General features: G+C 42.2%; 2 protein-coding genes across 2 annotated transcripts in view; both read right to left on the bottom strand.

The window, feature by feature from the left end:
- Positions 1–2517: 2517 nt before the first annotated feature.
- Positions 2518–5682, bottom strand: LOC128848836 (ferritin heavy chain A). Its single transcript, XM_054049049.1, has 4 exons — positions 4789–5682; positions 4270–4416; positions 3702–3827; positions 2518–2899 (listed from the first exon to the last, which is right to left on the bottom strand). Exons 1-4 carry the CDS (start codon positions 4888–4890, stop codon positions 2744–2746), a joined length of 531 nt encoding a protein of 176 aa, XP_053905024.1. The 5' UTR covers positions 4891–5682; the 3' UTR covers positions 2518–2743.
- An 11942-nt stretch (positions 5683–17624) lies between these two features.
- Positions 17625–25931, bottom strand: part of SLC12A4 (solute carrier family 12 member 4) — an 83213-nt gene continuing 74906 nt past the window's right edge. Inside the window, exons 20-24 of the mRNA XM_054048681.1 lie at positions 25641–25772; positions 25446–25553; positions 24435–24619; positions 21131–21264; positions 17625–19365 (exon numbers count right to left, since the gene is read on the bottom strand). Of these exons, the coding sequence (XP_053904656.1) occupies positions 19274–19365; positions 21131–21264; positions 24435–24619; positions 25446–25553; positions 25641–25772 (651 nt within the window). The 3' untranslated portion in view covers positions 17625–19273. The remainder of the gene's footprint in view (positions 19366–21130; positions 21265–24434; positions 24620–25445; positions 25554–25640; positions 25773–25931) is intronic.

The raw sequence follows: 25931 nt of genomic DNA on the forward strand, positions 1-25931 counted from the left end.
ACTGCATTTGGCCTTCACGTGAAAGGCGACACACACCTACTTGCTTGGCGAAAATAAGTTTATATTGTGACAAGCAGATTTGAATCTTTACCATTGTTTGGTTTGGGTTTTTTTATATCTATATATACACAAAAATACATGTGTCAGTTAAGAGAACAGAAAACAAACACTTTGCATTAACTACTTGGGTTGAGTTTTTCAGTGCATTACTGCTGACAGGGCAGCAGTCTGCATGCATATCACTATGTCCTGTTTCACCAGGAGGTGCTTGGCTGGAAAGCAGTTTGCCCAGGCTGTACAGTATTGTTAGCATCAATGTATTGGTAATAAAGAAGTCCCCTTTCCCTGAGGGTAGATTAAACCCTCCCAGAAGCGGAAAGCTAGAAGATGTGTCCTGTCTTTAATTTGGCTTGAGAAGATGTCTTGAGCACAAGGATGGGTCCCTTGTCAGATTTGGGCAAGTGGAACCTAGCATGGAAGCTAAGCAGAGTGCTGTTGTCTAGCAAGCCAAGAAACAATGGGAGAAGCCGGTGTACTGCAGAGCCTGTTCACATAATAGAATCATAGAATATCAGGGTTGGAAGGGACCTCAGGAGGTCATCTAGTCCAGGATTGTTTGGGGCGGAGGGGCGGCTTTTTACTGCCCTCGACAGAAATTCGGTGGGGGGAGGGTGGGGGGTTCCTTCCGCTCCGGGTCCTTCACTTGCTTCAAAAGGACCCCCACCACTGAATCTTCAGAAGAGGGTTTTTGCCGCCCTAGATGGCAGTGCTCCTGGCTGCAGGCAGCACCTCTGTTTAGGACATACGGATAATCTCTAAAACCAGACTAAGGAGTACAAAGCTGCTTTGAATTATTCCCCTCACCTACCAGTCTTCCCCCATTACACTCACAGCTGATTTTTTGAACTTATTTTTTTATTGCCAGTTCAGGACCTTTCTTCCCATCAGCTACTCAGGTGGTTCCCCACAGCATCAAATAGATAACAGCCTAGCTACAGTAGAACACACACACACAAAAAAACCCACACACAAGTTTTATTCTCAGACAATAAAAGTCAGCCATTTCAGCTCTGCTATGGGTGCCAGTCTTCAGGCCCAGCATTCATCTGCTCCCCTCCAGGGTGTGCTTGTCAAACAAGGATTCTCCCATACCATTCTGAGGCACTCCCAGGTTGGGGAGGTGGTTTCCCAGCTGCTTGGTAGCCTTCACTTGCTCCATTAGTGGGACTCCAGGAGTCAGAGCTGCAGTAAAAGGGAAGAGGAGAAAGCCCATCCAGCCCTTTTGCGCTTCACTGTCATGATTAGATACAGTCAATATTTTGCCACCTCATTACTACAGGAGAGAAAATGCAGAGGTTGGTCCTGTCCTCAAGCTCTGGCTAAAATAGCCAGTTTGAGGACTAATGAAGAAACACTGAAAGTGGAGAACAGCTGATGGGTCAAGGGTGCCTCAGCAGTAGACTAAGTCCCTGCAATGCAAACAACTGGTACAGCAGTTGCTTTGCAAGTAGGTTGCCACATCTTGTAGGGAACTGGGGGAAACTACACACCCAACCACATACAGACGAGGAGAAAAACTACAACCCATGTATGACTGGGGCCAGAAAAAACCCACTACACACCACCCCACACTGGAACCTCAGCTCTAGAAATAGGACCAGCAGGGGGGACAGCATGTCAGATCCACCACACTGCAAACCTCTATGTTAGTAGCAAATTGAGAATGGACCCTGTCACCCCAGAAAGCAACATGTTTATACACACACCCCCACACCCCTAGGGGCTCACAAGAATCATCTCCACTGGGATGGATTAAAGACTAGGAGTTCCTTACACAGCACAGCTAGCAGTAGAGAACTTTAACTGCAGAACCTTGCTTCTAGCCGCAAGCACAGCCAAGGCAGTGGTTCTCAAACTTTATCACTCCCCTTCCCCAGGGCATTACTGCCACCCAGCTCTGAAGGCAGTGCTGCACCAGTAGAGAGGTAAGTGATTAATTTCACATGGCCTCCCTCTCACTTGTCACAGCAGGCTTAGCACCCTATTGCCACCTTTACTTCTGCACTGGTGCTGCCACCCCAGGGTGGACAGCCAGAGCCTTGCCACCTCCTGGTGTGGGATTGGGGCAGAGTGGGTGAGCCCTAGCCCAGGTGGCAGCATTCTGGCTGTCCCCTTCATCCCCCCCCTCCCAGGTGTGGACAGCCCTTCGGCATGAGCCCCAGCCATCCAAGGTGGACAGCCAGAGATCTTACCACACATCTTGCATCCCCCCTTGGGAAGCCCACCCCATAGCTTGAGAACCATGGATCTAAGGGGAACTCGTTGTGCTGTGATTTCACACCACCACCACCCACGCCAAAGTCACTTCATGGCACAGACAGTTCCCTGCACCATTGTCCCATGCAGACCCTGTCCCATCACAGCCCTCAACCACATGTTCTTTAGTCTCAAACACAACACTATTGAGGACCATGCTCCAGTCATTTCCCCACTCCACCTCACAAGATACCTGCTCTTCTTAGTGACTCACTACACATTAGTATTCATCCACTACAGCATCTGTGGGGAAACAAGCCTGCATCCCCAGGTGAAGTAATATCACATGAGCCAGGTTACACCAGAAAGCAGAGATTTTATTCTCAGTATTTAGGTGAGACAAGGCATCTATTTTCTCATCTATATCCAGAGTAATGCAGCTATGACATCATGATCTACACTACTGTTCAGGTCCCTAGTGTGGAGTTCAGCTGCTCTCCCCCAGGGTGAGCTTGTCAAACAGGTACTCTCCCATGCCGTTCTGGGGCACCCCCAGGCGCTTCAGGTTGGTGAGGTGGTCTCCCAGCTGCTTGATGGCCTTCACCTGCTCCTCCAGATACTCAGACTCTAGGAAGTCACATAACTGCAAAAGAAAGAGGGACTCACTCCTGCACCGATAGGCACTGCTGCCAAACTTAGTAGCTACAACAGTCTTTTAGTGACCAACACAGGCAGGCCTGAGAACCATGTGTTTAACTCAAGACTTCACCCATTTGTTAACTGGCCCTCGTTTCATAAGTGCCTCAAGTTTCTAGGTCACCCATTTGGCCTTTGAGGACACTCAGTAGCTCAGTTACTATCCAAGCAGACAGCAGAAGACTGCATTAGGGCCAGCTCTCAACTCTATACGACTCAAAAGGTGCACACCCTGAGTCCAGCATAAGGGTAAAAATATCCCACAGGTCAGGGATGTGTACCTGAAGGGTCAGAATGAGCATTTGTGCAAGTGAGAAATTCCTTCTTGCCCACCCCTGCACACTCTTCCCTGGCCAGGCCTGAAACTACAATGTAAGTCTTCCTCCCCCACCCCCAGCAATCTAAATAAAAGCAAAGCTTTTGCAGGGACAGCTTTGTCTACTGATACACCACATAGTGCCCATGTGGAAGCAGCCTGTTCTGGTGCCAACACAGCAAGCAACATAGGGATTGCTCCCAGGGAAGGTGAGGCTATCCAGAAGATTACTCACCTGGTACACACCACAGACAGCAGTAGAAAAGTTAGCTGCAAAATAATCACTTGCATTTCCCTTCCCATCCTTACCCTCTCCTGCCCTCCCACTCCATTCTCTGCATTGAGATAGACTGAAGAACCCATCTTCTAAAATGCTGGTCCAGACAGACCTTTTCTTCTGACACCATCAACGCACATAAGACAATTAACTCACATGGGGATCATTCTTCTCCATAGCCAGCTTGTGCAGGTCCAGCAGTGCCTGGTTCAGAGTCTTCTCCAGCTCCAGGGCACATTGCAGGGCCTCCAGGCTGTTCCCCCACTCATCCCGCTCTGGCTTCTGTAGAGGAGGTGAGCCATGGAAGAGAACCAGACATCACTCTCCTTGTTACCAAATTGTAATTTTTCATCCAAAGCAGGTTTCCACCCCCACCGATAACAGTACTAGTCATCCCTTTTAGGGTTCTATAATTATGAACTAAAGTCATTTCTTGTGAAGTGATGGAGCAGATGGCCTGGTCTCAGCTAAGCAAACCTAGCCTGTGCTTTTAGCACAATCAGAGGCCCACCCATACCTTCGCATACCCTTTACTAGAGGGCCAAAGGCGGATGCTTTTGAAACATACAGCTCTAGTTTACCACAGGAATAATCAGATCTCCCAGGAAGCCTCATCTCTTTCCTTTAGAGAAGAGAGTTCTAGCTCCAACCCCACACATGGTGATTAACCTCAGTCTAGAGTCCACTCCCCCCTCCCAGGGACACATGTTGATTTGTTGCATACCTTGATGTCCTGCAGGACAATGCGTCCCCCTCGCTTGTTCTGGTATTTCAGGAACTTTGCTGCATGCTCCCTCTCCTCATGGGATTGCTCCTTCAGAAACTGGGCCACGTGCCTCAGGGCCACGTCATCACGGTCAAAGTAGTAGGACTGGAGAAGAGTAGAGGAGATTGGTGACAGTAATAAAGCCTCAAGCTAACAGCACCCTATGATCAATTCTCTCACTTGACAGAGAACATGTCTGCTCGTATTAAGTTTTCCCACTCTCCCACAAAGAAGCCTCAGAAATGGCTGTTAAGATTCAGACTCAGAAGCTTCTCCACTAACATGCCACAAAACCACAAGGGTCAGAAGTAGTTTTATGCCCTCACTGCTCTCCTGTATTGTCCACTGGTACAGCATACAGCTAGAGTTTTTTTTTTTTTTTTTAAACCATACAGTAGCAGACAAGCTAGCTCTCATGGGAGCTACAACAAAGTGATTTGAAAAAGCTTAACAGCACAGCTTTTGAACTACACTCACCATGGACAAGTAGACATAGCTAGCATACAGCTCCAGGTTTACCATGCGGTTCACAGCAGCATCACATTCAGCATGGAAGTTCTGGCGCACCTGGGACTCCATTTGTCTATCTGGAAGATTTAGCTGGAAAGGATCTCAAGAAATTTCTAGGGATACCAAACACTTCTAACCAAGACAGAGCCCAGAAAAATACCAGAAACTTTCTTCTTCACAGATGGTATTAATGCTGTCCAGAGCAGGGAGTGGGTGTGATTGACAGCTGCTGCCATCCAATAGAAATGTCCTTCTTCCCTACAGCACCAGTCACCTTTGAGGGCTGGATCCTAACACAGTATCCACAGGTGAGGGCATGACTCAGCAATAGGACAACACTTGTTGCCACATTACCCCTTGAGCAATGGGAGAGATTGACAGTTTGTTATTGGATGAAAATTAGGAGTATTCACCAAATTAATCCAGTTTCCCACGAACCCTTTGGATACAGAGAAGGTGGCAAATGGAAGGCTTTATTGCATACCCCTTCCCAAGGTGTCCCTAGGTCAGTGTTTCTCTAACATATTATACCTGGGGAACCCTGGTCATTTTCTTCCAGTATTCAGAAGGCTCTGAGACAACTGGTGAAAATGTTATTAAAGACATGGAGGCCCTGTCATCTGAAGACATATTGGAACTATTCAGTCTGGAGAAGAGATGGAAAAAAGAGGGGATATGAGTGAGAAACAAAATAAAGAAGGTATGGAGACTTTAAATTTGCTGCTCTTTCATCATTAGAAGAGAACAATGGGATAGCCAATAAAATGAAAGATATTTAGAATGGATAAAAGGACATGCTTCTAGGCACAGTACATATATAACCTGTGGCTCTCATTACCAAGGGGTGGAGGGATAGCTCAGTGGTTTGATCATTGGCCTGCTAAACACAGGGTTGTGGGTTCAAGCCTTATGGGGGCTATTTAGGGATCCAGAGTAAAAAAATCTGTCTGGGGATTGGTCCTGCTTTAAGCAGGGGGTTGGACTTGAGGTCCCTTCCAACCTAGATATTCTATAATGAAAAAAAAATACAGGATTGAGGGCAAAAGCTTAAAAGGATTTTTTATAAGATATTAAACATGTATATGACTGAGAATGTACTGTTTCATTAGATCAAACAAAACATGGTTAAACAGGGTAGATGGCCCCTCATGCTTTAGTGCATGTACCAGCTGCCAAGGTCAAAAGTTATGGAGTTCATTGGCTCATGCCTTTTTCTTTAAAGAAACAGAAAACTGCAGAGTTAACCCCCATGTTCCACCCAAAACTCTGAGTAGAACATATTTTTAGTCCAATAAAAGGCAGCAGCTTATTTCCCCTGTTAAGTGTAATCTAAGCATTTTGTATTGCTTTACAGGCACCTATGCAACCTAATGCAGAACAGTTTTTAATTCCTGTTAGCTATGCAATAGACCTTGGCCCTGTCTGAAGCTGTTTAGCAAACAAGGACAAATAACCCCTGGGTAGGGTATTAACTTAAGACCTCAATTTCCTGCTCTACTACAGGCTTCTAGGGGTAAGTCACTTAGTCTTCCTGTGCTTTCTGTAAAATGGGGATAATGTACTTCCTTGCCTGGGTGAATGGGGGTGTTATGAGGATTAAAACATTGTGAATATGCTCAGATACTACAGTAATAGGAGCCAGATACGTATCTTAGATAGGAAGGCTGGATTATATGACTTTGGTTATGTTCAGCAGTGTTCTATGACTTCCTTCCTGTTTTCCTCACCTTGGTAACCTTGAAATATTGCAAGAATTGGGGCAGAATGTAGAGTCCATGGGGGGAGTTGAAGGCAAGTCTGCCCTAGCTCACTTTATTTGACCGACTGGTTACAAATATATAATCTCAACTCTATGGTGTCCATCATTGCATGTTTGAAAAATCTAATGCTGCGGTTTCAGTGTAGATTTTTTGAGCAAATGCATTAACGTTCTTTCTCCTACTCATTGGACACATCACTTAATCTCGCTCTGCCTTATCTAACTCAGTACAATTTCTATATTATCTCCCGGAGAGTGGAGGTTAGAGAAATAACTGTTGTTTGTACAGCATTTGGGGAGCTATTCAGAATAGATGCTAGAGAAGAGCAAAGCAATAGCTATTAATTTGAGATTAGGTTTACACAGTAGTACTCAGCTTTTCTATATTCTGCTTGTGACTGAGATGTCTCAGCCATTTTCTTTCTGGATTTTTTTATCTCAGCTCCATTGTCTAGAACAGGGGTCGGCAACCTTTCAGAAGTGGTGTGCCGAGTCTTCGTTTATTCACTCTAATTTAAGTTTTCAGTGCCAGTAATACATTTTAATGTTTTTAGGTCTCTTTCTATACGTCTATAATATATAACTAAACTATTGTTGTATGTAAAGTAAATAAGGTTTTTAAAATGTTTAAGAAGCTTCATTTAAAATTAAATTAAAATGCAGAGTCCCCGGACCGGTAGCCAGGACCCGGGCAGTGTGAGTGCCACTCAGTGATGGATTAATGATTTTGCCGCCCCCAGCCCCATATGAACTTGTTTTAGTTTTTTTACAAATTCGTTTGAACTAAAATGAATCTAAATATCATTAAAATAATTGAACATTTACAAGTTTTATTACAAATAAAATTACAAGTACAGCAGACCCTCGCTTGAATGCACGTCTGTATAGCGCGATTTCGCTTATAGCATGGATCCAAAACCCCGCGTTCAAACGGGGGTCCGGTGCAGTTTAGGATTCTCATGAGTATGTTTACTAAATGGTGTCACGCTGTCATTGGTGGTTTCAATATGCGCTATGATTGGTAGAATCGCGGCGTCACTGAATGCACAAAAATGCTGCTATTATAAATTTGCCGCCCCTGCAAATTTGCCACCCTAGGCCTAGGCCTTGTTGGCCTAGGCGATAATACGCCACTGGTGCCACTGAAAATCGGCACGCGTGCCATAGGTTGCCTACTGCTGGTCTAGAATATAATCAATGAACACAAAGATTAGTCAACTATTAGCTGCTGCATCACCTAAAATACTTGCTGCAAGATCCTTTGGTCCTTTTATTGCCAAAGCCGTTCTTTCCATAGACAAGAAGTAAGGGAGAGCACCTCAGATGGTGCTCAAATGGATATCACTGGCTCTAGTCTAAGTTCTCTCACATGGACACATCCACTCACTGCAGAGCTGCTCCTTGTGCGACAGCTTGAAGACCCTTTTTTCAGAACCCTTTACTATGCTGCTTTCAAATGTAGTCATTTTGGGACCTATCCTTACTCACGTAACACTTCCATTGAAGGCTAGAGAGGCGAAATGCAGCACTAGTCTGGCCTACAAGCAGGCACAATTCCCACTGCCATTAATGGACGGTGTGCCCATTCCTACCCCTGTTGAATTTGGTCCTGCAAAGTGTATCTTTATAGAGTGCTGGATAAGGCTCTTGTCTGGTTCTCCTCATTGCTGAACTCTGCCATAGAAAAGGGTTTTCTCCTTTTATTAGTATGTGGTTTTGCTTTCCCCCCACCCTTTTATTCATGTACTGGAGGTGACAATTGCAGCATTTATTCTGGGTTGTAAGAGAGTTACCTTTTTTCTTAAGTGCCACTGTTAGGAATACCAGCTTTTTACTACGGGTAGACCATGTCTATGGGGCAGAACTGAAGATATTTTCTATCCCATGGCTCTGCTAAAGCAGCAATGACTCAATTAAACCTGGCAGGGTCCCTCTGTCCTTTGGAACGTAATGACTATTGGAACATTAGCACAACCAGGTCTGACACATTGCTACTAACTGAAACAGGAGCTGGACTTTTTTGTCATCATTTGTTTGCTACTCCGTAGGAAACCAGGAAACATGAAGAACCAGGAATTTGTACCACTGCACTGAGGTTTCAAATATCCAAATATAATTCTGGGAGAGAGGTTTGGATACAGCAGCTTCTTGAGCAGTAATGATGCAGGAAAGCTGGTCAAATGGATTTGTACACCCCTTTTTTCTGGTTTCATGTCTCTATTTGTACTCACTGAGTTACGTATAGAGATGGTCTTACACACTACAACGTGCACCCAGGTCCACATTTCAGCCATTAGACCCCCATTTGCTTGACACACAGCTCAGGTTTGCTGAAAGCTCCACCAGTCTGCAGCCTCCTCCCTAAATCTCAGGGCTGCAAAGAAAACTGAAGCCACATGCACGGCTTTAGCTGGTTTGGAATCTTATTAACACTATTTTATTCAGTTCTCTTTGGCGGTGCCAATAAATCAGACAACTGAATAGGCTTGTACCAGGGACTAAAGAAAGCCCAAAGGATCAGCTACAAAGTTCAAAAAACACATTTCCTTTGCCAGTTTCATCACTCTGATTCTGCGACAATCTCTTTTTCTTAACACATAAGAGGATTTCAAACTTATAAAAGAGTATTTTAGAGGCTTCAATCTGTCAAGTGTGCAAATTTCGTTTTTCCTTTCCCCTCCATCTATCCATTATGGTGGCAGAACTGTCATCTCCAAGTTTTTTTGTTTTGTTTTAGAAAACTTCCACAGTTCCCCCAGTTTGGAGACACTATTGAATTTCCCTCAAATACTAGGTCAAGCAAGATGTATTAGGCAGGATTCCATTGTGGAAACATGGTTAGTAATGAGACTAATTAGATTTTGATACTTCAGACTGGTATGGGCAGGGTCAGTCCTTTGATCTTGTTAGGTTTTAAAGAGATTATGGGAATGACACTTCTCCACTGCCCCTGCAGTATTTTGCAGCCATGCACTAGAAGCCCCTCTAGCTCCTCTTTAAATATAATGTAACGATAAATGTATGTAGCTAAAGTTTGGGTACATTATGCTGTTTTCTAAAGTACAGAATCACCAATCATTTTTAATTTTAGGGAAGTAACTGTACTGACTTGCAATATCAAAAGAGCAGCTGAGGTTGCTGGATTGTGTCCCTTCCTCCCAATACACTTGGAATAAACTCATAATTGCCCAATTCTTGGTGTTCTCAGAATTGTCCAATTAAACAAGCACTCTCAATTCTAACTGGATTGTGTTCTCTGGCTTTAGACCTCAGCTGTAGCGGTGAGTGGGTAAAGAAATGAGTATTTTCAACATAAGCTTATGTCTGAGATTTCCATGACTTTCTGCTCTTGTTTAGCCCAGAGGTAACAGGTAAAAAGCCTCTCTCTCACTATGGCAGCATTTTTGCTTCCAGCCCCATGCAAAAGCAGAGTGGTAGGGAAACAAACAATAATGGTGCTCTGGACGTGTCATGTCATGGCTCTGAGGACATGTGGTCAGAAAAGATGACATGGCACTGCCCTCCAGCCCCTCCCCAGAGCAGAGGCACTAACTCTGACTGTCCTGGCCAGATTTTTGGTAGTAACATTGTCTGTCCTCTGCAGTTTGAGCAGCATAAATTGTTATGACAGCTCCTAACTCTTAAACAATTGTCCTGTGTCACCCGAGCAGACGCAGATGGATGAAGTATTCTGCATCTATAGTTGACATATAGGTTTGAATCTCTGTAGTGTCACTGTTAGGGACCCTTGCAGGTGAAAAATACTATGTAGAACTAAGCTATTAGAAAGAGGATAACCCACTGCTCCACAATAAACTCCCTCCAAGGCCTTCATTCCATACAATCATTGTGCCAAGCCTTAAATTCTTTCGGTGATGACCCAACGACTGATGTGTATTAAATAGCAGAAGATCCAGACACTGTAAATGGAGGCAGTGGTATTAGACAGCAGTGGTATTCATACAACCCCAAGGCAGTTTTCACATTTCTATTATGCCTCCTAAAGATCTATGGCCTGAGTTTCAGAGATGCTGAGCAAGTGTAGCTCCTATTGCCTGCAAAGGCAGCTGGAGTTGCTCAGCGCTTCTGAAAGTAAGACTTATGGTTTTACCCAGTTATGGCTGTTTTAGACCTACTTCCTTCCATGCAAATACTGACTCTAGGCCTGCAGGAAGAAAACCTAGGTAAAGGGAATACTAGGCACAAGGAGAAACACCCAGGCTTTAAAATCTAATATTGTATTTTAGATGGACAAAACCAGAATGGAGAAGTGGCCATGAGCAACTGAGAACTCTTAAGCTGTAGCCACAGCAGTGTCCTTACAGATTTAAAGACCCAGGCCCCGGGGGAATTTAGGTTCCTGACTTCAATTAAAATCCTGTATTAATGGAAATTAGGAGCCTGAATACCTTTGAGGATCTGACCCTCAGCAGAGAGAACAAAGGCATAGGAGTTACACAGCTAAATCTGCCTATTGTATTAATTTAGCTGGAATATGTGGGCTCAGACAGTCAAAGGTGTTAACATAACTCAGTCACTGTCCAGCATTAAATAGTTTTCAACCAGGTTTGGGTTTGGTATACGGAGACTTCAGCCTGCTTAGTACCAATGCAAACAGCTGCTTAACCTTTTACTAAAGATGCAGAAAAGAAGGGGAAATGGTTCAAGCATTTGAAATGAAAACTATTAAGTAGGGCTTTTATTTTATCAACACCCTTTATTCCCTTTCTCTCCAGCTAGAGGGCGAGGGAGTTTTTATAAGGCAAAATCCCTTGTTTGACAGCCTTTTAGATGGTATTTTACAACGGTCTTACAGCAATGTTGTAAAAATATACAGTTTTGGTCAGCTAAGCCAGACACAGAAGGAAAAATGGAGAGAGATAGGGAAGAGGAGAAATAAGGGGGAGGAGGTCTCACATCCCAGGTGGTGTTTGGGTGTCAGCCAGAGCCAGTGGAGGTGGCAATATCATTTGGGTCCCTCTTTCTGGCCCGGCCAGATGACAAAGATCCAGCACTGTTCCAGTGGATCACTCAGTAATTGTTGCACTCATGCTTCTCCCCCTGATTTTCAAGTGTTTTAAGGACCCACAAAGGGAGAGATGGGCAGAACACTCCATCCTCTCATTATTTTGTTCACCAATTAAGCCTAATTTCTGATACATCGATTTTGATGCACTGATTTCCAGTCCCACACTACCTCTTGTTTATCAGGCATGACACATTCCTTGAATTAGATCAGTAGGCTTTTCTATTTAGACTAATTCAGTCTGTCTCCCCTTTGCGCCTTTTCCCGTCAACATTTATTGTTTATAGGTTATTGTGACACTTCATCAACTTTCTCAAAATTGAGCTAACAGTTAAGGTAAATATGAAGATCTAATTGCAACAACATACCCTAGGGACAGAGGAAGGGTAGAAGAAAGTGCTCATTGGATATGTATTTTAAATATTCATTTTGGTTTGCTAGCTCAGCTGTCCACTCCTTTACGTTGGGAAATGACCTTCATTAATGCAGACAAGTTGTTAAGGATGGTGCTGAATGGAACAGCGCCTAACATACCCCTTATGAAAGGCAGAGGTTAAGCCATTCTGGCAAGACAAGAGTTATGCTGGTTTAAAAAGTCTCCAGACAATAAACTGGGCTGTGCTTTACCCCTGGTACAGCTGGCCTCAGAGGAAGTGCCCTGTGCTTGTCCTTGAAAGAGAAAAACAGACTGGCCCACAAAGCATTTTATTATGGGAAATGCTTATGTGGATTCTCAGGTCAAAGCAGATGAAAGGGGCCCATGGAAAAATACATTCAACCTTGAATATTGCCAGCTTATTATGAAGCAGTGTATTTACATATTTCATTTAGCTCTTTAATGTTTCTCTGCCCTTCCCCTCCACCCCCCCCCCCCGACTTTTTTTTTGAGCTCTGGTAACTGCTGTTTTTTATCTAATGAGAATCAAATTAACTAAACTAGTAAAATATGAAACAAAGCGTGCATTTGTTATAAATTCAGAAAACTGTTTCAAATAAGGAGACATTTGATAGATACCCTGCATATTCAGTTACCTGAAGAGGGCTGTGTCATTTTTGCAAAGTGCTACATTTAAGTCACTTATGACTCTCATTAAGTCTTTAATTTAAAGTTTGTATAACTGTTTCCAGGACCAATAGTTCTTACGACCTAACAGTATATTACTATATTGTCTGTCAAACCTTCAGGAAAAAGTAGATCTGTACCCTGCCTTAAGGCAGTCATCCAATAGCATTTTGAAGTCCTGCCAGACTATGGCCAATTTCTGTTCTCAGTCATACAAAAATAACTTATAAGTAGGCAAACCAGCTGAGAGTGTACACATCAAGACATCCTCACACAAAGCTACTTTTGGGTGTTCAAAGCTTTATTTATTTAAAGTTTTTCATTTCCACACGCCTGGCTGCAGTTCCTGCTGGTGGCTGACACTGAAGAGAAATACCTAAATGTGGATACTGAGAAAGCCCATGTCATAACTATAAAGGGAAGGGTAACAGCTCTCCTGTGTACTGTACTATAAAATCCCTCCTGGCCAGAGACTCCAAACTCCTTTTACCTGTAAAGGGTTAAGAAGCTCAGGTAACCTGGCTGACACCTGACCCAAAGGACCAATAAGGGGACAAGATACTTTCAAATCTTGGTGGGGGGAAGGCTTTTGTTTGTGCTCTTTGTTTGGGAGGTTGTTGGCTCTTGGGACTGAGAGGGACCAGACATCAATCCAGGTTCTCCAAATCTTTCTGAACAAGTCTCTCATATTTCAAACTTGTAAGTAAACAGCCAGGCAAGGCGTGTTAGTTTATCTTTGTTTTCTCAACTTGTAAATGTACCTTTTGCTAGAACGTTTATCTCTGTTTGCTGTAACTTTGAATCTAAGGCTAGAGGGGGGTCCTCTGAGCTCTTTAAGTTTGATTACCCTGTAAAGTTATTTTCCATACTGATTTTACAGAGAGGATTTTTACCTTTTTCTTTCATTAAAAGCCTTCTTTTTAAGAACCGGATTGATTTTTCCTTGTCTTTAGATCCAAGGGGGTTGGATCTTGATCCACCAAGAGTTGGTGGGAGGAAGGAGGGGGATGGTTAATTTCTCCTTGTTTTAAGATCCAAGGGGTTTGGATCTGTATTCACCAGGGAATTGGTAGAGAGTCTCTCAAGGCTACCCAGGGAAGGGAATTAGTTTTGGGAGTGGTGGCAGCCGACCAGATCTAAGCTGGTAGTTAAGCTTAGAAGTTTTCATGCAGGCCCCCACATTTGTACCCTAAAGTTCAAAGTGGGGAAGCAGCCTTGACAGCCCATTCTTGAAGCCCAGCTGAAAAGCAAGAAATACCAGGTATTTTATGTGTGTGTGTGGTTTTGCGAGATTTGCTGCACAAAGTCTGGATTTTTATCTAAGCCTCTAGATTCTGCAACATGAAGGAATTTATCTAATCCAAGCTCCCAGGGCATCGATTTGCCCCATCCACTTCCAATTAATCAAATCACTACCATATAAAATGTCAGGGGCTCCATAGCATACTTGCTCAACATGCCCTCCTATATTTGAGCCACATACTTGACCAAGTCGATAACATGCCATCATGGATGGACAGCTTGCAGCATTAATACTACTACAATGCAATGCCATTTGTTGCAATACCGCCAGATTAATGATAACGGTGGGACCAACCCTTGGCTGCGGCCCTCAGACCCATTGCTTCCAGGGTGTGCCAGACTTTGACTGCCATGTGTCCTACAAAAAAAGGGAGGCATGAAATGGATGATGTCAGAGAACAGCCTAACCCCACAAGTAAATGGGCCAGCTCTCTTTGCACTTTGTGTTGAGCAAATGGAACACAGCACCCCAGTTGTTAGAGGCTGGAGACTGGGATGTGAGAGGCTATTGGGAGAGATTGTCTTCAGGCCTGTCACCTGCCATGTTGTGTTGTAACAACTGCTGCGGCCTGCCATGACTGAAACTCATGCAAGGGGGGGGCACCTGGTATTTGGAATAAAGCAGCAGGCATTGTTTCCTCTAAAATTACTGAGCTTTGAATGACATCTTCTTAGCTATTTCCTAGGCCTGCTGTAAGTTTGTGCCCAGTTCGTTGGAAGACTATTGTCTTGGAGATTGTTATGGCTTTAGCAAGTGCCATGCTTCTTGAATGCAGAAAACCAACCACTCCCCTGGTTTGAAAGTACAGCTCTGAATTTAACCAAGCATCTAGCCTTGGCAGGACCTTTATACAAACCGGGGCTAAATGATGAGTGTATAATTACTCCAGTATAATTTTAATCCGTCCACCTTCATAGCACACCACAATGCCCTGTTAAACGAATAGTGTTAGGATGATGCAAAGGGGAAATGGGGTCCTGCTAGTGAAGGCAGGGGGCTGGACTCGATGACCTTCAAGGTCCCTTCCAGTTCTAGGAGATAGGATAGGATATTAACTTGATTTATTTTTGTCTGAATGAGTGGGAGTTTTGTTTCTTTATCTGATTACATGCCAGGTATCTACAGTACTCACAGACACCTTTGCAAATAAATAACATGAAAAATTCAATAAGAATTGAGCCTCAGCAGTGGGTTATAAATAATCTGAAAAACTGCCTGTTTCTTCAAGTCAACAAAACTCCCAAATGACTGGCACTCTAGCTCCCTCTTGTGGATTTGAGTGTCAAACTTCAACATGTTTTGCAGCATCTCTTCCGCTATAAAAGCTAAGCTTCAATAGCAGAATACCACAGTGGTCTTCACGGAAAATACTGCTCCATTGTGAGTTTTGTAAAAAATGGTGTCTACGAGAGACAGCACAGATTCTGATGCTTGTACTTCATTAACATCTCTGCTGTCCCAGGAAGGGGGAGGACGTGCAAATATTGGTATCTTTTCTTTCAAGTGACAGCAAAGATTGCCATTTGCAATTTAAAATGCCATCTCGGCCTATATTTACATTTTTGATAAACAATACAGTTTGCTCAAAGAAGAAATTTCGCCTGTGAGCTTATTCTTGGCCCCAGACTTATGCTAAATATTTGTCAGCTTGTTATAAACTGGGTCATTGCCAGCGTGAACAAGTTGTGTGAATCTCCCCCCATACTGATGGATTTGTAAACATGAACTGATGTGAACCCAGTAGATGAAAATTAAAATGCAGCACACGGGGGAAACAGGAATAAGTGCAGGCTCGCGTCTTGGAAGAGAAATCTGGGTAGTTTAGCAGAGAAAGGAAATACCCCCTCAGTTCCCCAGCAAGCAACAGCCAAGATGATGCAACTAGATTCTACCCTTTTTGCTTTGAATGTTTTCCTATTCTGCCTGCTCCACTCCCTCTCTCCCACGAGTTTGCGCTGAACTTCTGCCCCCTCCTACCCCCCATATTACATCCAATAGGAGAGGCTGAGAGATTCGGGGAGGTGGGATTAAAAAAAGTTTAGAGTAAACACTTTCGAACCCACTATATTAAAGGTTCTCAATTATCCATAACATTTACTAAATACTAATGACCAGACCCAAGTTTGTGTTTGCTGTCTGTATATTCCTTTGACTTTTTTTTTTTTTGGGGGGGGGGGGGGGGGGAAGGGGATAACCTGCATTGCATGCTTCCTGCATACATTCTAACACAGCTAACACGGGTTCACAAGCAACAGACTTTAGAAGTTAAGGATGAAGTCCCAGTTTACTTGAACGTGCAGTAGATGGCACTAAAACCCTTTAATAAAATGGAGCTGCATGACGCCAAATGCCACAGGAACGTGATTTTCCATGATGAACCAATATGGCTAGCTGATTCTTCAGTGTGGTGTGGCTCGGAAAAGTTTAAATATGGTGCGCTGAGGTGGGGACAAAAAAAGGTAATTCCTCAGAGCTGTTCTAATAAATTCTAAGCAATAAACCAGCAAGAATAATACTCCTCTATTACAGTGCATGCAAATGAGTGATTGTGATCAGCTTAAATTTATACAATACTTTGCTCTTTCACAACATCATTCATTGGAGGATTTCTTTACAAATGTTATTGTAGACTTCACACGCTTGACCTTTTCAACTTGTTCTAAAGCAAAGAGTAAAAATGATTCATGCTGCCAGAGCCTGGGCTCCAGTACAGTTAGTTTTTAAGCAAAAAATTAGTTCTCCACTACAGAGCAAGCCCCAGGGTCCTTAATTGTGCCAGTGCTCTTCAAAACTCCATCCCATATTTTAGACACATTTCACTGGGAGCAGGGCCGGCTGCAGGGTTTTGGCCTCCCCAAGCAGCCAAAAAAAAAAAAAAAGCTGTGATCACAATCTGCGGCGGCAATTCGGCGGGAGGTCCTTCGCTCCGAGCAGGAGTGAGGGACCGTCTACCGAATTGCCGACGAATAGCTGGACGTGCCTCCCCTCTCCGGAGCGGCCGCCCCAAGCACCTGCTTGCCAGGCTGGTGCCTGGAGCCGGCCCTGACTAGGAGGGACCCATGTCCTATTCCTGTAAGGGAGCAGTTTCCTAAACAAGGGTTTGAATTGTCTTAGTGGGATTGAGAAGGGGGAGAGAACAAGCATGGAAATGTGAAGAGCAGATCAATGTAGTACCCATCTGTCGGTGACTTGACATGCTGGATTGTTTTGCCAGAGTTCTGGCATACACACACCGATTATATTCGGGATTCACTGATAGCAGTGGAGAGAGCAGGAGTACTTGCAACAGGAAGAGGACGTCAGAAAACCAGAATATGTGATATAATTCCATAATGATACCTCTGTGCCCACACTGGGTAAGACATCGCTATCCACCCCAGGTTACACAAGTCTCACTGTGCTCCACACCATGGCAACCCCAATATACACAGGGACAGAGATCAGCATCTCCTAATTAAAAAAAAAACAAAAAAATCACAGCCCCTGCCATTTCACTAACAGATACTTTTGTACAGTATTAATTGTAACCATCCAGTAAAAACACCTCGGTGTCATTATGCAAAGGTTTCTTTGACTTGGTCATAATGTGAAGTGGCACGTTATCTTTTCTACAATAGAAGAAGAGGGGAAGGAAAGAAGTTAGAGGGTCACACATTTGGAAACTAGTAAGTTTTTAATACAATGTATCATCAGTCTGTGGAACTCACTGCTACTAGAAATCAAAACATTTATATGATTATATCAATTGCTATCCTAGACAGAATTAAAAAAATTATCAAGTGTATCAACCTTAATGCTTCAGTATATACCAACCACTAACAGTTAAGGTGAAGAGAAAAAAGAAGAACAGGAGTACTTGTGGCACCTTAGAGACTAACTAAGGTGCCACAAGTACTCCTGTTCTTCTTTTTGCGGATACAGACTAACACGGCTGCTACTCTGAAACCGGTGAAGAGAAAGTCCCTCCTGTTCCTCCCATAAATATGTTAGCGCACAGTTATCTATTATGGGGTATTATATACCAGATAATGTCAGACAAGACTTTGGCTGGGATGTCAATTCTTATGTTCCTTTAATAGTTAGCAGTCTATGCAGCTGTAGTTGAACAATTCCAATTCCATACAATAGAGAGAATGGTGTGTGCACACTAGCTATTGCATTACAGCATATAGAACTCCACATTGCTTAATAATTAAGTGTATGCAACATTTTATTGAAAAAATATGATCCTTCTGTACAGTAAGTATAATTTAATGGGCTTGGTAAAAGACAAGCCTACAAAAAAGCAGCTTCTGTACTTGTGCAAGTGCAACCCATCGCTGTGTGCAATGCAACACCTCTATTTCCATGTACTGGATTCTCAATATACTCAGAATCATACAATGATGGGCTGCAGGAATTTTAAATGGGGAAGAACTGCACTGGACTGATCTTCGATCCACTGACGGTTTGAAATTGATTTAAGCAACCTCTCTGTGAAACTCCTAGACTGTTTGCGTCTGTGTTTCCACTGTTTCTAACAAATAAATATAAAAATAAATAGGGACCTGCCTCCTCCACAAAACCATAAGTCTCAGAAGCTACACACTGTTTGTAGCAATCTACATACATAATCAACTATATCAACATAATTTATTTAAATCTATAAATGTATTAAAGTATAAATTCTTATCCAATACTTGAACTGTAGTTCTGGAAATGAACCCACAAAACTGTAGCTTTGTCAGACAGTTCTTTCAACTTAGTGTTTTGTTTAGAAAATGCATTATAGGTGAACTTCAGCAAAAACTAGCTATATAATGTAGTCCTATCCCCATAAACGAATATAAAAGCTTTTAAAATCTTGTTACAGTAACTGACTTTCGAGTCCTAACTTTATACAGTTTCTAAAAACACTGCACGTTAGCCCTGTTTTCTAAAAAGAGATTTAGTGTTAAAACTACATTCACAAATGCCAGAGCATCAAAGCAGAAGCCAAGTACAATTGTAGATTCATGATTCACTTGTGTTGCCAGTTGGATGGTGTACTACTGCAATACAAAAGATATGTATGTAGCAACTGGAGTGTCACTTGACAAAAAAACAATAGAACCAGTACTAAGATCTACGGTATACTGTAAAGGTTGGTGAGAAAAGTCTAGTAAGTCATTCAGGAGACTGGATGGATGATGGAAAGTCTGTGTTTGTTTGAAGGGAGGAGAGAGAGAAAGAGAGAGAACCTATTTTCTTCTCCATTTAAAACTGGAATGTCCTTTGTCATCAAGAAGGTAAATGTGCGATGGTGCAGAAAGCTGTATTAAATCAAGAGTAAATGGTGATGACTTCACGACCACCTCCTCTAACAAGTAATACTCTCTCCAAGCCCTCTGTCAAAACCTCCAGGAATTCCATATCTGTATCAGTAAAGTCAAGGACAAATGATATTTTATAACTTAAATGCAGACACTGAGTCACTGGCATCCTTTTTACTGAACAGTAATACAATAGCAATAAGTTTTCTAATATACTGAGTGTATCTAAAAATCTTGAGCGATTTCTTGAAACAATCCTCTTAGATTTCTTAAAAATGAATTTATTAGTAGGTCAATTGCAATTGGGAGATTGAATTCTTCTAAATAGTATGGGCAAACTCTTTAAAGAACTAGTGCAGTTAAACTTTTGAAGAACTGGTAGATTTAAAGTTTCTTAAATTGATATAAACATTTCATATTCATGGCTGCATATACTTTGAAAATGTTTATGCTTTGAAACCAAATGAAAGGCCAAATTACATTTTAGCAGTAAATTAATTTATTGCAACTTGACTAAATCTGACAGATCTGTGTTGTCTTTGTGGACCAATATAGCATCAAGCACAAGATGTATGGGATGCCCCAGCCATATTTGGAGTCATGTTTCAACCATATCCTAAACTTTTTTCAAACCCTGCTCCCTTCAGAGTGCAAGTTGGGTCTATAACAGGGCAGGAGTGGACAGTTGTCCACCATGAGATTTTAATCCAAGACAAACTTTAGTGGGACGTAAGGAAAACAGAGGGACAGCTGATTCATGGATACTACCCAGAAATTTCTCCCATGCTGCATCTATTCCTTAAACTTTGAGCTATAGGAAGCTAAAGAAGCTAGTATGCCATTTTAAGGTCACACAAAAACTTAACATTTTCCCTGCTTTAGAAACACACCTGAATCCACAAAAGTCATGTATTACCCAAGCCACTTCCTGGGCAGGATGTCCATACTGCCTCCTAGGAATATGCTCTAAATCTCTCTGGAAATGTCAACCATCCTGGAAGTGCATCTTACTCACCCCTACAGATTCACAGTTGTAAATGTCAGACTGGCTAGATTTCAGTTGTTACAAACTTCCAAATATAGGGCCAAATAGACGATAGATTTGAAGTTACCATGTCAGAAGTAGATCTTTTGTTAGTATAATTAAACTAAGTGCCTCTTTAGAATCCAATCAGTAAGCATTAACCTCTTTCCCCCACTCTCCTTGTTGATTTTTGTGTACAGGAATTCATTCTTATTAAATGCTTCAAAGTACAATAAGAAAAGGGTAGCTTATTCCTTGAAAGAGCAAATATCATTTCTATGTTAAGTAATGTCAGCTTGTTTAGCCTCATTCTGTAGGAGGAAAAACTCCTGCTACTGAATTTCCTTACTGTTGCCAAAGCTTATGAAGGCAGGCCCATCAGAGAAAATGAAACTAAGAAAGGAGTGTAGACAAGACAGGTCAGGCCCTCTGACAGGTGACGTTAGTAAAGCATCTTGGGTACAAAACAGGAGAGTGGCAAGGCAGATCTGACTTTCCCTTAAAAGTATTTACTGTATCTCAACAACCACGATTTACTACTTTATCCCTGTGACCTCACTCCTGTCCCTGTTATATCTTTAGTTGTCCCCCGTAATTAATTGAGATCCTGGACTTTGTGGATCCTCTCCTTAGGCTGAGGGAGGTCCTTTAGCAGTGGGTGGGTTTCCGCCAGTGCACTTCCAGGATCCCAACAGGACGATTTACTACTTTCATACCACTGGAACAGTAAGTTACACTTATTTTGGTTTAAATAAATATCTTTGATAGGCAAAGTATAAGAACCTGGTTAGATAGGGAGATGCATGTTTTTGAGTATCATCTTGGCTTTCCTTCAAAGGATACAGTTTTCATCACCATCTACATTCTTTGGAGGGCCAGGCATGTTGAGTAGAACAAGTCTGGCATCATGGGATCTATTTACAATTACTTCATTTAACTTCACTGCTGTGTGCATTCTTCTGACATTTGACTGGTTCCTGTTAAAGAATCACATGTTTACTGTTAGAAAAAAACTTGTAAAACTGAACTGGGAAAAAATCATTACAAAAATATCTTATAATGACCATATCTACGAAATACTATTTAAAAAGTAAACTAATCAAACACTTTTCCCCCCAGGTTTTATTTGAAAGGTACAGAGTTATTTGTACCTCCACGTGTTTAGAGCTAATACTATTCCACTAGTTTTTGTGATCTGTGTTTGGAAGGCAACATTTAACTTATTTCCCATTCCACTGCTGTGCTTGGTCTCTCCTAAGCAGCTATTGCCAGACCGCATGAGATAAGAAATTCACCCTTGAGATCACCAGTACAAACAAACTCTATTGCACTGACGGCCTCATCTACTTACTCACTGATGCCAATGGTAAGAGTCTCATTGACGTCAAGGGGCTTAGGATCAGGCCCAAACTGAGTAAGACATGGGCTGGAGTGGATGGTTATTGACTATTAAAAGTGGAAAATACCCAGGTCCTCCACTGTGACCTCAGATTAGAGTTGAGCTGGAATTCTTGAGTCACAGTCAACAACTTGTAACAACCTAAGGAGCGTTCCACCAAACTGGCAGGGCTTTCAAGCAGAGCATTATGCTCCTACACCAAGGAATAAATCACTAGCCCTATGCATCCACACAAGGGGAATAAGGCACTGCCCTCTTCCTCTCTTGCATGGGCCACCCACGTCTTGGGTTTCAGTACAGAAAGGAAAGCAGGCTCTACAGAGCCATTACTGCTTCCTTGCTCCTGCCAATGCGCCAGTCAGCACAGCCAGCATGCCAGGTGTGGTACATTGTGCTGAGTGTAAGCCCGGCCCAGTTTACTTCCTCTGAATCACAGTCTGGTCCTTAGGCAGCATAACTATATACGGCCTCTTTCTCAGGGCACATGGCAAAGCAATAGTCCAGGTCACACTGACCAAAAATCCCCCACTCAACACACTAAAGTACAGAAGAAATCCTCAACTCGGAGAACTCCATGTCTCACAGATAACTCAGAAACTGGTGACAGCAACACCAGCCCACATTTTTAAGAAGTGCACTTGTGTTTTTTGAGCTGCAAAACACTCATATCCTCACAGAAAGCGTCCAGGATTTATTACACTGAAAATATGATCAGATCACACCAATCCATGCTGAATAAGAACTAGAGAGTCAGGGAGTCATTTTTAGGCAGAAGATGTCTCCTGCCAATAGGAAACTAACTATTTGTGTGGCTAATAAGGGCTAAAAAGGGAGAACAAAACAAAAGACAGACAGATAGATGCAGACCTAAAGGGAAAATCAATTAGCCTTTGCAACTTGGATAAGGATTTCTTTATTACTATTGATGTTTTTCAACCAAAACCAGGTATTTTAGGGAAGGGGGTTACATAAGTACCCATTTTACATGCTACAAATTATGGTAACAGGCCTTACTGAAATCATTTCTTTTCTGGAGGCTTTTTTGTTTTTGAAGTCAGTTTAATTTTAGCTTTCGTCTTGTGATGATTACTTGGGTTGTATGTTTGTTGACATTTTGTAAGGGAATAAGCTTCCCCAAAACATTCAGGAAGTGGCAGATACACGGAGGTGACTTATTTGCACTGCTTTACCAAGAAACAGTGCTGCTGCACAGAACTATTTAGGAGCAAGATTTACAACAGGGTCCAACTTGCCCGGTTTGGAATACTTTCCTTCTGATGTCATGCTATGGCCGTATGTTTTATTGAAAAAGTGAGCACAGTCTCTGCCTCTTCCATGTCAGAAACAGAAAGGTCACAGACAAGAGAGGCAAGACTTCACAGTACTATAACTATGGGAGATGAGGAAGGAATTGTTATTTTTGTAATCAACTTTTGGAGGAGATCCAAAGAGACAAAAAAAATGTTCAAGGTGACCCTTAAAACTGGCATCTATCCAGAGAGCTGAGAAAATGCCATTTAGTATGGTGTAGGCATGAAAGGAATGGTTCACCCAGCCTCCAGGAGAGACTACGAACAATGTTCCTTTGGGGACAGGATTGGGGGCATGTGCAGACAGAACTGGACCTGAAAAGAATCTAATTTCAAGCTGCTATGAAAGCTACTGCAAACAATGGAGAGTAAAAACATTCAAACGATGGTAAAAGCACTTTGACTATGTCCTTTGCGTATCATATTTAAGCTTGTGAGAAAACTACAAAGAGCTAGAGAAGTTCAAGTCAGCACTGTCCTGAATTTCTGTTCTGTACGACAGGCTGAACTTTGGCTTTCCCATCATCTGATATTGTGCCCCAACAATAACACACATCCTTTGATCACCCAAACGGAAGTATGCCATTCTTGAAAACACAATTAAATGCTCAAACCTGAAGTTGTTTTTCCCTGAGTCAGTCCTGGTTAGACAGGGTAACTCTTGCAGACTTTGCTTTATGTTATTTCTAAGATACCTATCACCTTAAGAATTAAGGACCCAATCTTGCACCCTTTAAAGACAATGGCAAGTTTCCCCTCAACTTCAAGCATGCAGGATCAGGCCCATTGTACAGCATCAAATGTAGGCTAATAATGTCATTCCTTTTCATCTAGGGAGAATTCTAGATCTTCCCACTCCCATCCACAGAAAAACATTTTTAAACAATTAGCAAAAAAACTTACAGGTTTTCCCACTCTCTGAAAGCATGAAAGGGAGATAAGAATACATCAATTTAAATTTAAACACAGAATTTCTATGGATTTTTAACAGTAAAATATGCTAGAATTATCAATACCAATGAATAGGAATTTCAAACACTCAGGAATTTTCACTGAGTTACTTAGCAGTAAGTGATATGATCATCTGCCAATAAACTAGTGCTGGATGGTCTCAGATACACATATATTACATAAGGGATTACAAACAATTCTTCCATTTTATATGAAGCCACAACTTAAGGACCAATTCTAGAACTTTGGGGATTTTTTTTTAGTATTCATAGCCACATTTAGCTCTGCATTAGGGTGACTAACTTTGCTGACTTTCCACTATTAAAGCCTCAAACGTTTAAATGCAAGAGAGACCTGTGCAGTACTAAAACATTTTTTAAAAAAGGAAGTCAAGTTGTTTTGTCATTAGGGGTGTCGTACAATGGACAGCAGCACAACCAGACTTTAACCCCAAGTGGTCTGAGATATCAGCCCCACTGAAACTCACGGTTTAATACTGATCAGTTCTCTGAAGTTTTCCACTGCAGTGTTCCGGTTCCGTTTTTCAGAGTCGCATTTCTCTTTTGTCCATGTCATCTGAATTTTATCAGGTACTGTCTCCCCCTCATCTTCTTCATCCGAGTACAGGCTTTCCAGCCGTATTATAGAATGTCTGTCCTTTACCAGCTGGGCCTGAGAAGTGTTTAAATGGCAAGTTGAGTTCTACTTTCACAGGTTAATTTTATCTTTTCTGGATCCCTTTCACCAAGTAAATAGCTCTCATTTCATTGTACCCTTCATACTCCTGTATTCAGGAGAGGAGCCAGAGCAGTTCACTAACACAAAGAGCAAATAGGGTTATGGTGCATATGAGTCAACCAGAATTTGGACCAGTGTGGGTGTCTCTATACAGAGAAATAGAGAACTTGACATCATAAGATAATATGGAACCTGGCAGCCCAGACTGACCCCAAGCTGATGAAAACTGTTCTGCTCAGATGGGACAGCATAATACAAATTGAAGAGCTTTGGAGGCCAAGTGAATTAGTTGCCTGGTTCTACCAGAATCCAAGACATGACATAAACCCACACTAGCAAAACAGGATGTGTCATGAACTGGGACAAACCCAAGATATCGCATGTACCGGAAACTCTTGAGACTTTCAAGAAACCTCCTAAGTCTTATATTCTGAACTAACAAGACATCACATAATCATTCAGGGAAATGCACAAAAGGCTTTTTACAGCTTACGTGACCACCATGCATTCTTTCCTAGGACAAAGCATTTCTAGCATGGCTCCATGAGTGCAGGCAAGATGTTAACCAATAGGAATAAACCTAGTTTTCAGACATAGCAACCAAAAAGGCTACATTGAATGTTCGTTTTCTTCAAGATGTGGGAGGTGTCTATGTATTAATTCATGAAAGTTTTACAACGCTATATGAAGGATTTGAAATTGTACTAGGAACAGTGCTTGGATTCATCCACCTTAGCTTTTTCTATAGTGAATGACATACCTCCCTTTCCCTTTCTGTTTTGGTCAGTCTCATTTGCCTCAGCATCTGAGATCTCTGCTCCATCATTAGGGTCCGCTCGTAGGTATAAGCTGAAATATCACTGTTTTGCTGCAGAAATAAGAAAAATATTCCTCTTTGTAATCAAACAACTTACTAGCATTCAAACCTTAAGGAGAAATAGGATCAATCCCTTACCATTTCTACCACTTCCACCTCTGCTTCTATTCGTAGTTGATAAAGGAAAGTAGCCAGGTCCTTCTTCATCTGAATGCTGTTATCATCCATCTGGGCTACTGTGAAAATTCTCATTTTGCACTTTCTCCAGACCTATGGGGGAAAATACAAGTTCTCAAAACACGTGAACCAACAACTTATTTTCTACACAAAACAGAACTGTAATAAATATAGCACCCTTGTTTTCCAACATAGTTATTGTACTGAGCTCTGTGGATTTTTTTTTTAAACACATCCATACTATTGACTTTC

Source organism: Malaclemys terrapin, chromosome 14 (genome assembly GCF_027887155.1).
Source record: "Malaclemys terrapin pileata isolate rMalTer1 chromosome 14, rMalTer1.hap1, whole genome shotgun sequence".
Lineage (NCBI taxonomy): Eukaryota > Metazoa > Chordata > Testudines > Emydidae > Malaclemys > Malaclemys terrapin.